This window comes from Erpetoichthys calabaricus, chromosome 13 (genome assembly GCF_900747795.2).
Source record: "Erpetoichthys calabaricus chromosome 13, fErpCal1.3, whole genome shotgun sequence".
Taxonomy (NCBI): Eukaryota; Metazoa; Chordata; class Cladistia; order Polypteriformes; family Polypteridae; genus Erpetoichthys; species Erpetoichthys calabaricus.
The window spans coordinates 129411443-129427139 of record NC_041406.2 but is presented as its reverse complement, the minus strand read 5'-3'; the positions used below and the strand labels follow the sequence as shown (position 1 = coordinate 129427139).

The 15697-nt window shown below is 38.7% G+C and overlaps 1 protein-coding gene across 1 annotated transcript in view; it reads left to right on the top strand.

Moving 5' to 3' along the window:
- Positions 1-1341: 1341 nt before the first annotated feature.
- The window catches only part of otud6b (OTU deubiquitinase 6B), a 31100-nt gene continuing 16744 nt past the window's right edge, over positions 1342-15697 (top strand). Inside the window, exons 1-3 of the mRNA XM_028817787.2 lie at positions 1342-1516; positions 1858-2009; positions 6747-6845. Of these exons, the coding sequence (XP_028673620.1) occupies positions 1447-1516; positions 1858-2009; positions 6747-6845 (321 nt within the window). The 5' untranslated portion in view covers positions 1342-1446. The remainder of the gene's footprint in view (positions 1517-1857; positions 2010-6746; positions 6846-15697) is intronic.

Genomic DNA, 15697 nt, shown 5'->3' with positions numbered 1-15697 from the left:
AATTCTCTTCCCTCTCATATACGTCAGCTCGATTCAATAACACATTTTAAAACTACCCTCAAAACTTATCTTTTCAAACTGGCATACCAATTGTGAATTACTGCCAGTTATCTTTGTCTTCTTTTAACAGTGAAATGATACACTCAATGACAAAAATAAACAATTTTATTGTATACATATTGGCTTAATAATTTCTGAAAACATTTCACTCATTCCTCTCTCAATCTCTCTCTCTCTCTCACACACACGCGCACACACACACACAATGTGGTTACTTTAATATATACAGGATAGGATCTAAAATCCATGAAACAGAACTTTTACATAGCTTTTTCCGTGTGTTGCCACTCTGTAATTTGAGAGTATTCAGTCTGGCAATATGGTGCAGCCTTAGTTTGTGGAAGACAGACACAACTAAAGACATGAGCATAAAATGATTGACGCCGTCAATTTCAAACTGTGTTTCCTCAATATGCTCCTTGAGAAAAAACACATCATCTGAACCAATCTCAGCCCGAACAAACTGATTGATCAAAGATACACTGACAGCTTGCCCTAATGTCGACTGTCGGACAACACGCTCAGCTACTTTGACCACCTTGACTGGACCCTCAGAAGGAATCATCAAACCTCCTTTGTTTTTTAATGTGAGCAAGTGATAGCTTTGATCATATGATGCCAGTACAGCACCTGTTACCAAACTAGCACGGCACACATCACAGGACAGCTTTCTCAAAATCCCGTCTAAGGGCTACCTCCCACTGCTTCCTGAGGTGGATTTCTTTGGGAAACTTACAAAGTTTGAGAAATGTTAACAGCTAACAACAATCTACATAGTTAGTGACTAAATACGTTTAGTCAAAACGTTGTTTGGAGGCTCACTTGAGCACATAAATGCATAGCTTTGCTAGTTTAGCCTGGCGTAGCTAAAATTAAGATTATAAAACGGGATTTTCTAATGGCCAAATATAACCAAAACAATTGTTTAGCTTTACCTATGAAATGTACTCCTTGTGATCTGGTTTGGAGCGTACAGCGGTTTGTACAATCCCAAGAAGTACATGCTTGAGGCATCTTTATCCATCACTTGACTCCATAGCAATGCCACTCGCAATATGGCCGCGACGTTGACGTACGATGCTGCTGGTCATGAGGCGTCTAGTAATTCGAGAATGGGTAATTCTATGTCTATGGTCGTTACAGCTTGAAGACTTTTATTCCGAAGAAAAACTACAATACCAGTAAGACCTTGCGCATCTGCCGCGTGATTCTTTCCCGTCTTTCATTGGCTCCAGCGTACTGTTTGACCCTGTTGTGATATCCAATCCAGTTGAAAAAGAAATACTGTTAAAGGTGAAAGGTTAAGAGATTCTCGTGGTTGATATTCAGAGATATACTGTCCAGGAAGATATAAAATTATTTTTTTATTGACAATATACTAGCATAATGGAAGAGATAAAAGCCGACGAAGAATCGCTCATAAAGAGGCACCGCAAAGAAAAGAAGGATTTGCAAGGTAGGTGCGAGTGGTGAAAACTGTTTCAAAGTATTGCACATGAAATCAATAGTGCGATGCGTCAAACAACACAGTGGCTTAGATTGTTTTCACTATTACCTGGAAAATGTAAACTGGTCGTAATCATGCGTGTACGTGTTTTTAGCATTTAGTTGTTAATGTTAAAAACTATGGTTTGTCAAATTTCACGTAAACATTATATGTGCGGGTAGTTTAATTGATGCACTCTGCTTCTCGCCAGCAAAACACGATTTATAAATAGTCGTCCTTTGAAATGTATACGATATGTGCACTGCTGAAACAAATGGTAAAAAAACACTTGTGTATTTTCGTGCTTTCAGCCAAAATTCAGAGTATGAAAAATGCTGTACCCAAAAACGATAAAAAGAGAAGAAAGCAATTAGTAGAAGAAATTGCAAAGCTTGAAACAGAGTTGGATCAGAAACACGAGGAAGAGTTGAAACAACTGAGTAACAAAGTGGATGAAGAGACGGTAATATGGTTTTCTTTACATTTTTAAGAACTTATTTTGATATTGCGTAACATTTTAACGTTCTTACACTCTTTAAGTACATTTAAGGAGCATGCTTGCCATTGTCTACCCTAACGTCACACCTTTACATTTAATAATCCTGACCCACACTTGAATCCACTCACATCCGCATCCACACTCACACTTAAGCTTAGCCTGCGCTGGTATCCAGAAGGTTGCCGGTTCGAATCCCCGTCACTGCCAAAAGAGATCCTACTCTGCTGGGCCCTTGAGCCAGACCCTTAACCTGTAATTGCTCCAGGGGCGCTGTACAATGGCTGGCCCTGCGCTCTGACCCCAAGGGGTATGCGAAAACTAACAAATTTCTAATACGAGAAATCGTATAAGACGAAATAAAGAACAAAAAAAAAAAAAAGATTATTTGAAGAAAACCCATTTAAACAACAGTAGAACTTGCATACTGTACTCAGAAGCAGAATGTGCCTAGTACTGGCGTCAAGATCAACAGATGTATTAATAAGTGCAGGCCATATCTATATTTAACAAAGCCATACTAAATGAGAAGGGATGAGACAGTGATGCAGTTGTTAGGGTGATTAGACTTTATTATCCAATGGTTAAATTTGTTTGCAGCAGGAAAGTACCAGGCATAAGGTATTGTTACACTGAATCAAGAATGTAAGTCAAGACTTGACAACAGACAACCAGCGTTATAGTATATACACACTCAGGATTTTTACAAAGAAGAATAGTCCTCTTTAACAGTACATAAAACAGTAATTCAAAATTTAGAATCATCCCTACAAGTTACAGAATTCAAAATGCTTATAGCACAGAGAGTAAAAGCATTTTTAAATCTGTTGCTTTTTACCCACAGCAACCTAAATGTGCAGCCTGATGGCAATAGCTAACAGTTTAGAAAAATGAGAATGGCAACTGTCTGAGAGAATTTAGTCATACTATTCTGGCATGTTTGTAATACAGCTTAGTGACAAAGGTCTGCTGCAAACCAATAACTTTACTGCTATATTTTACAATGTTGTTAAAATAGATGATATTCTTATCGTTGGTGTATAAGATAAACAAAAGAGGTGACAAACTGCAATCTTGGTGTCCCCATGAATGTTTCAGTACTAGCAGAAAACAGCTTTGTGTTCTGTTAGGTAAAATGTCCAGAATCCACCCTACCGGACATAATTTATCAGTCAGTTTGTCAAATAAAATGTGGTTCTGGATTGTATTAAAATATGTGGAAAATTTGTAAATGGCTATATTGTGTGGTTTTTTGATGCTTCCAGGTTAAGCCTGGGTTTTGTTTTGTAGTTGTCTGTTGACTAAAACTAGGATTTAATGATATGAGAAATTAAGGCCGTCCGTCTGAAGTTACTTAATACTTTTGGTTGTGCAGTTGTTGCTAATTCAATAACATTTGCCTTTGTTTCTATAGACTGGGCACTTGGATATCTCAAAAATGGAGTGGAATTTTGGAGAGGGCTTTTGCCTAACAGATTCTGGGACTTTTTTGGTTTGCGGCCTACAGTAGTTACCGTGTGGATTTTAGTTAATTTACCTATTTGCGTTTGTACTCCGGCTTCATCACACTTTCCGAAGACCTGGATGTTCGGTTAATTGGCAGTTTTTAGAGGCACTATATTAGTAAATATTAATGTGCTATTGTGCTGTAAGAGAGCTGGGGGGTATTTTTCGTACGTGGATTACTCGTTTAGCTGGATGTAATTGTTGATGATTTAGCATGATCCTGGATATGTCGGTTTTTACTTAACTTGTGGAGGGTGTATCCTGTAGCAAAGCCCTAAGTTTTTTCATGAAAGCCCCTTTCAGTCAATAAGCCTTAAAAACAGGTGTAAAGCTAAACTTGCAGCACCGCTATTCAATTACACTTGCCTAACGCCTCTCCTAAGGGGACATACTGTGGGATCTAGGCATCAGTCAAAACACCAATCACAGGCCCGATTAGAAAGCGGGAAGCTGTGATTTGTCGTCTCCCTCCCATGTAACAATCACAGCCCGTGTTACAACGCACTATGTATGTATGTATATATGTATATATGAAGAGGATGGATGGATGGATGTATGTGTGTGTGTTTATGTATATGTATGTGTATATATATGTTGATATGTGTATATGTGTATATATATGTTGATATGTGTATATATGTATATATATGTTGATATGTGTGTGTATATATATTCACGGCATTCGTTGTCTGTGTCACAATCTGATTGTATGGGTGGTTACCTACCAGGTAACGCTTGTGGTTGATCAGCAATCTACTAACATCCGCCATGGTGCCCTCAGTTTGTGAGGAGCAGATCATAGAATGGTTGAAATAGTTTACTGTCAAATAAATGCAAAGAGTACACGACACGTGTTTCGCCCTCATTCTGGGCTCATCAGGTGTACACACTTCACTGCACTCCCTCTCGGGAATCGAACCTCGGACGTCAGCGCCAGAGGCGATGCCCCTAACGTTGCACCACGGCGTATGGTCCGTTTATTTGACAGCATATATATATATATATATATACACAGTGGGTACGGAAAGTATTCAGACCCCCTTCAATTTTTCACTCTTTGTCATATTGCAGCCATTTGCTAAAATCATTTAAATTAATTTTTTCCCTCATTAATGTACACACAGCACCCCATATTGACAGACAAAAAAAAGAATTTTTTAAATTGTTGCAGATTTATTAAAAAAGGACCATGTGATATTTCAGTTTTTCTAAGTATTCAGACCCTTTGCTCAGTATTTAGTAGAAGCACCCTTTTGAGCTAATACAGCCATGAGTCTTCTTGGGAAAGATGCAACAAGTTTTTCACACCTGGATTTGGGGATCCTCTGCCATTCCTCCTTGCAGATCCTCTCCAGTTCTGTCAGGTTGGATGGTAAACGTTGGTGGACAGCCATTTTTAGGTCTCTCCAGAGATGCTTAATTGGGTTTAAGTCAGGGCTCTGGCTGGGCCATTCAAGAACAGTCACAGAGTTGTTGTGAAGCCACTCCTTCGTTATTTTAGCTGTGTGCTTAGGGTCATTGTCTTGTTGGAAGGTAAACCTTCGGCCCAGTCTGAGGTCCTTAGCACTCTGGAGAAGGTTTTTGTCCAGGATATCCCTGTACTTGGCCGCATTCATCTTTCCCTCGTTTGCAACCAGTCGTCCTGTCCCTGCAGCTGAAAAACACCCCCACAGCATGATGCTGCCACCGCCATGCTTCACTGTGGGGACTGTATTGGACAAGTGATGAGCAGTGCCTGGTTGTCTCCACACATACCTCAGTGCAAGACACATGACAGCCCGCATGGAGTTTGCTAAAAGACACCTGAAGGACTCTGAGATGGTGAGAAATAAGATTCTCTGGTCTGATGAGACCAAGATAGAACTTTTTGGCCTTAATTCTAAGCGGTATTTCTCTGATCCTGACGTAGGGGGATTGAGCCAGGGGGGTTGTTCGCAAACCTAGACGATAGGGACGCTCGTCTAAAAATGCTGAAAGATTATCTTCACGTTGCTACCTTCTGTGCAGCTGCTTCCTGAAGCGACATGCTGCATGGTGCTTTGCATACTTAAAAGCTCGAAGGGCACGTATTGATTTGTGCTTCTTTGTTTTTCTCTGTCTCTCTCTCTCTGCTCCTGACGGAGGGGGTGTGAGCTGCCGCCTTCAACAGCTTTGTGCCGCGGTGCTTCGCATACTTAAAAGCCAAACAGCCCTATTGATTTGTTTGCTTTTCTCTATCTCTCTGACATCTGCTCCTGACGCGCACTCCTTTGAAGAGGAAGATACGTTTGCATTCTTTTAATTGTGAGACGGAACTGTCATCTCTGTCTTGTCATGGAGCACAGTTTAAACTTTTGAAAAAGAGACAAATGTTTGTTTGCAGTGTTTGAATAACGTTCCTGTCTCTCTACAACCTCCTGTGTTTCTGCGCAAATCTGTGACCCAAGCATGACAATATAAAAATAACCATATAAACATATGGTTTCTACTTAGCGGATTTTCTTATTTCACGGGTGGATGTGGAACGCAACCCCCGCGATGGAGGAGGGTTTACTGTATGTATATATGTGTGTGTGTGTGTGTGTGTGTGTGTGTGTGTGTGTGTGTGTGTGTGTGTGTGTGTGTATGTATGTGTATGTATGTGTGTGTATGTGTGTGTGTATATATATATATATATATATATATATATATATAATATGCATAAAATGACCTGAAGCACAGACCTACTCCAATCTTGCAAAACAAAGTTAAGAAGTAACAGGGAACAGTTTCTGTTCTGTCTGGTAAATAGCTAAACCTTATCATGACAAGAACACTGCACATGTTGTGTAATACAGTTCATCCGGAAAGTATTCACAGCGCATCACTTTTTCCACATTTTGTTATGTTACAGCCTTATTCCAAAATGGATTAAATTCATTTTTTTCCTCAGAATTCTACACACAACACCCCATAATGACAACGTGAAAAAAGTTTACTTGTGATTTTTGCAAATTTATTAAAAATACAAAAATTGAGAAAGCACATGTACATAAATATTCACAGCCTTTGCTCAATACTTTTTTCGATGCACCTTTAGCAGCAATTACATCCTCAAGTCTTTTTGAATATGATGCCATTAGCTTGGCACACCCATCAGCATGCATACTGAATATATTTATTATTATTTGGAAAGAGTAATGTTCTAAAGTAAAGCTTTGTATGTTATTTAATGCACAGATTAAGCCACTTGAAAATGGGATTGAGTGTTTATCCATGGAGAGTGGAGAGCAACAGAATCTGAAATCGTGTCGAATTTCTAAAGCCCAGAAGAGAAGGGTATGTACTTTTTTTGTTATATACTGTGTTATTGTGAGTCCTGCAGACCAAGCGTTTGCATTGAGAAAAGTCTCACTAAAGCCCAGAAAGATATGGAGGAGGGAGGGAGAAAAATGTGCACTGGTAATGGTGACAAACATTGTTGTGCCTTATACATGATCTAGTACTTTTTGAAGGACAATAGTCGGAGACACTTGTGAAGGTGTACCCAGCAGTTGTTCCCATCTCTGTGTGTAATGTGTTGTTTAAGAATTGCAGCCATATTGCAACCAATAGTATCCCTCACTAGTAGCCATAGTAGAGATGTTTAGAGTATGGTATAGTGCACTATAGAAAAGATACAGGTTGTCTGTTTTTAATGTTTATTTCTTTCCTTGAGACAAACAGCTGAAAGAAGAAAAAATGACAGTACAGTTGACTGATGTTTCATTGGTGTCTTTATATTAAGCATTATTTACTTATGCTTAAAGACAAGTACCCTCTGTAGCTCAGGCTAAAAAGAATGGTGCTCAAAATGGAAGGGCACTGTAGAATTCAAAGCAGGTGTTACATTGGCCGTTGTTCATTCTAGACATTGCAGATTTTAAATATTTGAATTTTTTTTTGTTTTTTTTTTTTCACATTAAATAGTAGAAGTAACTTATACACTTCTGTCACATTATAGCACCTAAACTAAAAAAGACAGCAAAACTAGCAAATAGCCTTGGCTAAAGAGAGTTTGAAAAACTGCAGTTTGACAAGTGTGCATCCGACTCTTCCCTTTACATTTTGAGCTGAATCGTGGCTTGTTTTACATAGTGCTGTAATTAGCTTTTTGTTACTAGTAAGAAAACGGAAGTTTTAAATTCTGGTTTTATTTAGCTGTAGTTGGAGACAGTAGCTGGAAAATGACTTTTTTTTGTTGCCTCTGTTTAAAGTACCTTGGCAATGAATACATCTTTCTTAGCTGACCTATCCCACTTGGCATCTTAATTCTGCTTAAGAAACACTTGTCTCTTAAGAACCATACTAGTGGGTCTGGCTGCTTTGTCTTAAGTAGCTTGTTATTCTAGGATTTCTTCAGAAACTGTACAAGGAGGCTATGTTTAAAGGAATAAATTCAGTAATGTAGAAGTTTTTTGATTACACCATTCTGCTTTGGAACTTGTAACAGTTTAGCTATTGGCTAAACAAACAAGCTTGATGAACTGAATGGTCTCCTCTAATTTGTCAAGTTTCTTATGTAAAACAATGCTATGCTTTCATTGGCAAAGGTTATCAAGTGAGTGCACTTCACCTCAGATTTTTCAACCCTTTTATGGTACAAATCCAATCTTTCTTAGAAAATGTGAAAGTCAAAAAAGAAAACACACACACACAGAATCAGAACTTTTGAAATGTGATTTATACTACTTTTGTGTGATACCAAATCCATATATGACTTGCATTTAAATGCTTGAATTAAAATTTCCTGATATTTACACTCCCCAATTAATTTTATGTCAGTGTTTTTGCAACTTTAATTATATCTCAATGTTGAAAGTAGGAGATGGATTTCAGTACAGAAACAGTGTGCTGATGAAATATTAGCAATGTGTTGGTCCTATTAAACACTTTGTACAATAAGTGCATGATTTCTGAGAGAGTCTTGTAAACAGATGTTGATATAAGTAATTGAATGTTAAACTCAACATACAGATCCTGGCAAACTACTGTTTTACATCAAAATTCTCCACATCCTCAGTCCTGGCTACTGGTTTGTACACACAGATACAGCAGTAATAAATCTTCTCAAAGCAGAAACTGTGATCTTTTCTTTATCTCTTCCTTAGTTGCATTGGCTAAATTTTCAGACTTCCTACACTGAAAATGAAGCAGCAAGCCAGCATGCTGTTGGTGTTCATAGTGGTTTAGTAGTTCACATCTATCTTTTTTTATTTTTTTGGAAAATGTATTTTTTATAAGTGTATTCATACAGGGCATATCCAGGTTAGATATCTATACACTCTAGTACTGAATTTGAATAATTTGTAAAGTTAATTTGAACAGTCAAACAAAAATTGGATATGGGCCAAAAATCAAAATTGAGTTACATTTAGCTGTAGACTGGAGAGAGTGCAAAATCCAAATTCATCCAAATTCATTTCTTTTTCAGAATTACCAAAGCTTACGAAAAAACTCGTCATTCTGGACCACCTTAAATCTGTATGCACCTCTCTGTCAGCGTCTTTTGTCTTGTAAATATGTTGATAAGCCCAAGCAGCATGCAGCCTACTATCCCATCCTCCCACCGCTGCAGAAAGTGCAAAGACCTCTACCAGTTGGTTTATCAGGGAGTCAGATACCTAGAGCTGTATAGACTAAAAAAATATTTTGTTATTTGGAACACATGTATTTCACGTGTGTTCCTTGTCTATAAAGATCTATGTAAATGAAGGATGACAGGAAATGCAAGAAATGTTGAACAAATACCTAAAAGACAAACTTTTTCCATGTTTTAGTACTAACGACAAAATTTTTACATGAAGTGTATAATGTGTGAAGACTGAAGTCCAAATATCAAATAAGCACTTTCACAAAAGGTACAAATATAACAGAACAAGTATGTTTTTATTCAAGACTATAACCAAAGAAAAAGAAAATCGGGTTAGTGTGGTTCGTTGTAGCGACTTCTTTGTTAGTACAGCGGTAAGAACTGCTGCCTTCTATTGAAAAGGTCACCGGTTCGAGCCTCACCACGTCTCAAAATAAACTTTTTGATTAGTGAGCTGCTCTTGTTGTTACTATTATACAATAAAAACATACATTTGATTTGAGTATGTAACAGCCAGTGTAAATGTATGGCACTTGTAAGGTTAGCGTTTTTTTTTTTTTTTAGTTTTATTTTCTCAGTTGTGTTCATGCTCGCCCCGATCTGACAGTGTTAGTTTTCAAATAAAGACTTGCTATAACAGAGGTGAACTCAGATGAGGACCAGAGTTCTACATCGAAGAAAGAGAACATATGCACCCCTCACATGAAATGTCCAGTCACATATAAGAACGCAGCTACACCAGGTGTAAAGGCGAAAGATGGCACCGTTTGGATGCACCAAGAGGTCGGGTGTCTTCCTGCCAGTCAGTCTGCCACACACCTGTCCTCCAATGAAGCAGCGCAGCTTACAGAGCTCGCCAAGGTATCGTACAAAGTCCTATTTGTGATTGTTTTGTGATTGTCTTTACATAAGAAACATTTATATGTTACTTATATAAAAGCCAGATCGAATGTTTATTTACCTTGATTTATTTACTTATCTTCCTTCAGCGTAAAGTCACAAGTAGACTGCAGAGCTTCCAATGTTTGATAGACACGGGCATGCTCACAAAGTACATGTGTACTTGCAGGTGGAAGCTCCACGCAACTGTCTTTATGATTCTGACTTTGTCCAAAAACGGTTTCATAAGCTTTATGACCTTAGTCTCGGAATGTCTTTCTCCTGTGGGGTGACTGGGATCTTTTCCTGAAAAAAAACAAGCACAGTTGCATAGGGTAGGACAGGAGCTTCCACCTGCAGCTAAAGTCACTTCAGTACGCATGTACTGTGTCAGTGTGAAGCTCTGCACCTTACTTGTGACTTTACGCTTTAGGAAGGTAAGTAAATAATTCAAGGTAAATAACATTCGATCTGACTTTTATATTCAAGGTACAGTGACTACAAAAGTCTGACGGCAGCTTCCACCTGCAGCTATAGACTCTTCAGTATGTGAGCGACTCTCCACGCTAGTGTTTAGATCTGGACAGTGTATGTGCTCAAAAAACAATTCTGACTGCATTCTCATATCATTGATCGCGTACTGAAGTGTCAGCAGGCATTTTTTGTTGCATTACACTTGTAATTTGTGAGCATGCCCTTGTCAATCAAACAGAGAAAGCTCTGCAGTCTCTACGCTATAGGAAGATAAGTAAATAAGTCAAGGTAAATAACATTCGATCTGGCTTTTATATAAGTAACATATAAATGTTTCTTACGTAAAGACAATCACAAAACATAATCACAAACAGGACTTTGCATGATACCTTGGTGAGCTCTGTAAGCCGTGCTGCTTCATTGGAGGACAGGTGTATGGCAGGATGACACCCAACCTCTTGGTGCATCTTAACGGTGCCATCTTTCACCTTTACACCTGGTGCAGCTGTGTTTTTCTTACATGTGAGTGGACGTTTCGTATGGGGTGGGGGGAACTGGTGCTTCTGTTCTCTTTCTTCGATGTAGAACCCTTGTCCTCATCTAAGTTCACCTCTGTAATAGCACGTCTTTATTTGAAAACTAACAGTGTCAGATCGGGGCGAACGTGATTGAGAGAATTAAACTGAATAAAAAAAAAAAAAAAAAGCCAACCTTACAAGTGCCATACATTTACACTGGCTGTTACATACTCAAATCAAATGTATGTTTTTATTGCTATAATAGTAACAATAAGAGCAGCTCACTACTCAAAACGTTTATTTTGAGACGCAGGGAGGCTCGAACTGGTGACATTTTGAATAGGAGGCAGCAGTTCTTACCGCTGTACTATCAAAGAAGTTGCTACAACGAACCACACTAACCCGATTTTCTTTTTCCTCGGTTATAGTCTTGAATGAAAGCACACTTGTTCTGTTGTACCTTTTGTGAAAGTGCTTATTTGTTATTTGGACTTCAGTCTTCACACATTATACACTTCATGTCAAAATTTTGTCATTAATACTAAAACATGGAAAAAGATTCTGTTAGGTACGTGTTCAACATTTCTTGCATTTCCGGTCATCCTACACTTACATAGATCTTTGTAGACACGGAACACATGTGAAATGCATGTGTTCCAAATAACAATGTTTTTTTATCCTATACAGCTCTAGGTACCTGACCCCCTTGTAAACCAACTGGGAGAGGTTTTTGCACTTTCTGCGGCGGTGGGAGGATGGGATAGTAGGCTGCTTGGGCTTATCAACACATTTACAAGACAAAAGATGCTGATGGAGAGGTGCGAGCGGATTTAAGGTGGGCTGGATTTACGAGTTTTTTCGTAAGCTTTGGTAATTCTAGTGTTAAGATACATATCACATCTTTTGTATAGTTTTTTATTTTTGGGGATGTAAGCTACTGCTGGTGTTTGAAGAGCTGTAAGACAAATTTACAGCTGAAGTCTGCTGAACTCTCTTCATATTACTGTCTTTTGCTGCCATCTAGTGGATAAAATTAAGTAATACATGCTAAGATGATTTTTCAGCTTTTGGCATTCTACCCATTGATGTTGACTATTGTTGACTCCTACCTTCTGTCCTTTATGCTGACTTTCTTTAACAACTGCCTGAAATTAGTTAAGGAGAAGAGGATATACCACCTTTTAATTTAAGAACTGCCATACAACCATTTTGTGCGTTTGTGTGTGTGTATGTACTGTATGTATGCTCGCTCTTCTGGTGAAGCATTACTGAACTATTGAGAATGATATTCTACACACTAGCTGGTAGAGACAAGATCAGTCATGCTTTCCTATATATCTACAGAGCACAAGATTAAGAGCCTATTAGACAGGGACAGCTGAAGAGTAAGACATACAAAATTTACATAAGCAGAAAAAGTCAAGAAATTCAGTTTAGTCATGAGTTAGCACTCCAACATATACATAAAAATTTTTTGTTGATATTGCACTGAAATAATGTTAACTGCTTTGTTCAGGCTCTGATCTCTACATACCATTGCATTAGGGTGAAATACTTTTATTTTGGCTGTTAAAACATGTTAAGTGATGGGGAAGTCTATAGTAGTTTCTGGTCCTTGATCTTTGGTTTGGTGAACATGTCATAGATACCCCGACTCGAACTTCTACAGTAGTTTTTTTCTCTCTTGCATTTTCAGTTTTCTGTTTTTCTGTGCATTGTGAAAATATTTAAAACAATGGCACTTTTCTGTATTGTAAAAGGGGAAAAAGAATACAGCTGTGTTTTTTTTTTTTGGTTTTTTTTTGACCTTGGAAAAAGCAGTGTAAAATCAGCAGTAGGGCAGTGGAGCATAGTGGTTTTGGGCTTTAAATCCTGCTACTGATACCATATGACCATGAACAATTCACTTCAATTACCTGTGCTGCAGCTGGAAAAAACAAAAGAAATGTGCCCAATTTTATCTCAAATGTTGTAAATTGCCTTGGACAATACATTAGCCAAATAAGTAAATTTAAACATGAAAGTAAACCTCTCTGTTTTTCCTGGAAAACCCTAAAGAAAAACTGAGGCCAGCTGCTTCTGTGTTATATGATTTCTGTTGTTGTCGCTCCTTAGTCCTTTTGATTAAATTAAAAAAAAATAAAAAGTTTGTATTTTTCTTTGTGTTAGAGAATTTTTAGTTCAGTTGCTGTCATTTAAGTATAATAGCCAAACCCAAAAAAGAAAGATGGGAAAAGATGTAGTACCAGCCTTGCCAAATCTATCATTAATTATTTGCTTCTAGTGATGTACCTTGATAGCCATAATGGATGCAATGAGAAGTCAAGCAAAATGACACCTTTTGTATGCAAGCTTTCAAGGCAGCTCAGGCCCCTTCATCATCTTTCTTGAAGAAAGGGCCAGAGCTGCTTCGAAATCATGCTTATTAATCTTTTTAGTTATCCAATAAAATGTGTAATTTTGCTTGACTTCTCATTGCTTGACTAACAATAAAAATGATAGTTCATTAAAAAACCAAACAGTGTTACCTTTCCAACATCATTTCTGAAGTTGTCAACCGATGAGTGTGAGTGACATATCATTTAACAATCAAATGAGATTACCAAAAATCCATGAAAAAGTTGTAATCATTTTGGAAAATGGTAAAAAGCCATTCCCAAAGCTCTAGGTCTTCACCAAATCACAGTCAGTTTGATATTGCCTAAATGGAGAAAGGTTCTCAGTTGTTACTGCCCAGGGATAATCTCTCAAAGATCAGTTTATTATATTTAATCTACAGAGTCACAAAGCATATAAACACCTGTAGGGATTTGCAGGACTGTTTTGTTTTAGCTAAAGTCAGTGTTCATGATTTATCTATTGAAGTCCGTATAAAAAAAGTAACAAGGCTGTAAGCATTGCTCAGTAATGGGGAAAAAAGGAAGAATGAGGAGAAAAGGTTTAAGTACGAAAATGAGAAAAAAAGGCCAGCATCTTGTTTAGATGTGTTAAAGGTCTTAGAGGATGCATCAGACTGCCACTGGTGATGTCTGTTGCATAAAATGACCTGAAGCACAGTCCTACTCCAATCTTGCAAAACAAAGTTAAGAAGTAACAGGGAATAGTTTCTATTCTGTCTGGTGAATAGCTAAACCTTATCATGACAAGAACACTGCTCATGTTGTGTGATACAGTGCATCCGGAAAGTATTCACAGCGCATCACTTCTTCCACATTTTGTTATGTTACAGCCTTATTCCAAAATGGATTAAATTCATTTTTTCCTCAGAATTCTACACACAACATCCCATAATGACAACGTGAAAAATGATTTACTTGAGGTTTTTGCAAATTTATTAAAAATAAAAAAATTGAGAAAGCACATGTACATATGTATTCACAGCCTTTGCCATGAAGCTCAAAATTGAGCTCAGGTGCATCCTGTTTCCCCTGACCATCCTTGAGATGTTTCTGCAGCTTAATTGGAATCCACCTGTGGTAAATTCAGTTGATTGGACATGATTTGGAAATGCACACACCTGTCTATATAAGGTCCCACAGTTGACAGTTCATGTCAGAGCACAAACCGAGCATGAAGTCAAAGGAATTGTCTGTAGACCTCCAAGACAGGATTGTCTTGAGGCACAAATCTGGGGAAGGTTACAGAAAAATTTCTGCTGCTTTTGAAGGTCCCAATGAGCACAGTGGCCTCCATTATCCGTAAGTGGAAGAAGTTCGAAACCACCAGGACTCTTCCTAGAGCTGGCCGGCCATCTAAACTGAGCGATTGGGGGAGAAGTACCTTAGTCAGGGAGGTGACCAAGAACCCGATGCTCACTCTGTCAGAGCTCCAGAGGTCCTCTGTAGAGAGAGGAGAACCTTCCAGAAGGACAACCATCTCTGCAGCAATCCATCAATCAGGTCTGTATGGTAGAGTGGCCAGACAGAAGCCACTCCATAGTAAAAGGCACATGGCAGCCCGCCTGGAATTTGCCAAAAGGCACCTGAAGGACTCTCAGACCATGAGAAAGAAAATTCTCTGGTCTGATGAGACAAAGATTGAACTCTTTGGTGTGAATGCCAGGCATCACGTTTGGAGGAAACCAGGCACCGCTCATCACCAGGCCAGTACCATCCCTACAGTGAAGCATGGTGGTGGCAGCATCATGCTGTGGGGATGTTTTTCAGCGGCAGGGACTGGGAGACTAGTTAGGATAAAGGGAAAGATGACTGCAGCAATGTACAGCGACATCCTGGAGGAAAACCTGCTCCAGAGCGCTCTTGACCTCAGACTGGGGTGACGGTTCATCTTTCAGCAGGACAACGACCCTAAGCACACAGCCAAGATATCAAAGGAGCGGCTTCAGGACAACTCTGTGAATGTCCTTGAGTGGCCCAGCCAGAGCCCAGACTTGAATCCGATTGAATGTCTCTGGAGAGATCTTAAAATGGCTGTGCACCGACGCTTCCCATCCAACCTGATGGAGCGTGAGAAGTGCTGCAAAGAGGAATAGGCGAAACTGGCCAAGGATAGGTGTGCCAAGCTTGTGGCATCATATTCAAAAAGACTTGAGGCTGTAATTGCTGCCAAAGGTTCATCGACAAAGTATTGAGCAAAGGCTGTGAATACTTATGTACATGGGATTTCTCAGTTTTTTTATTTTTAAAACATTTGCAAAAACATCAAGTAAACTTTTTTCACGTTGTCAT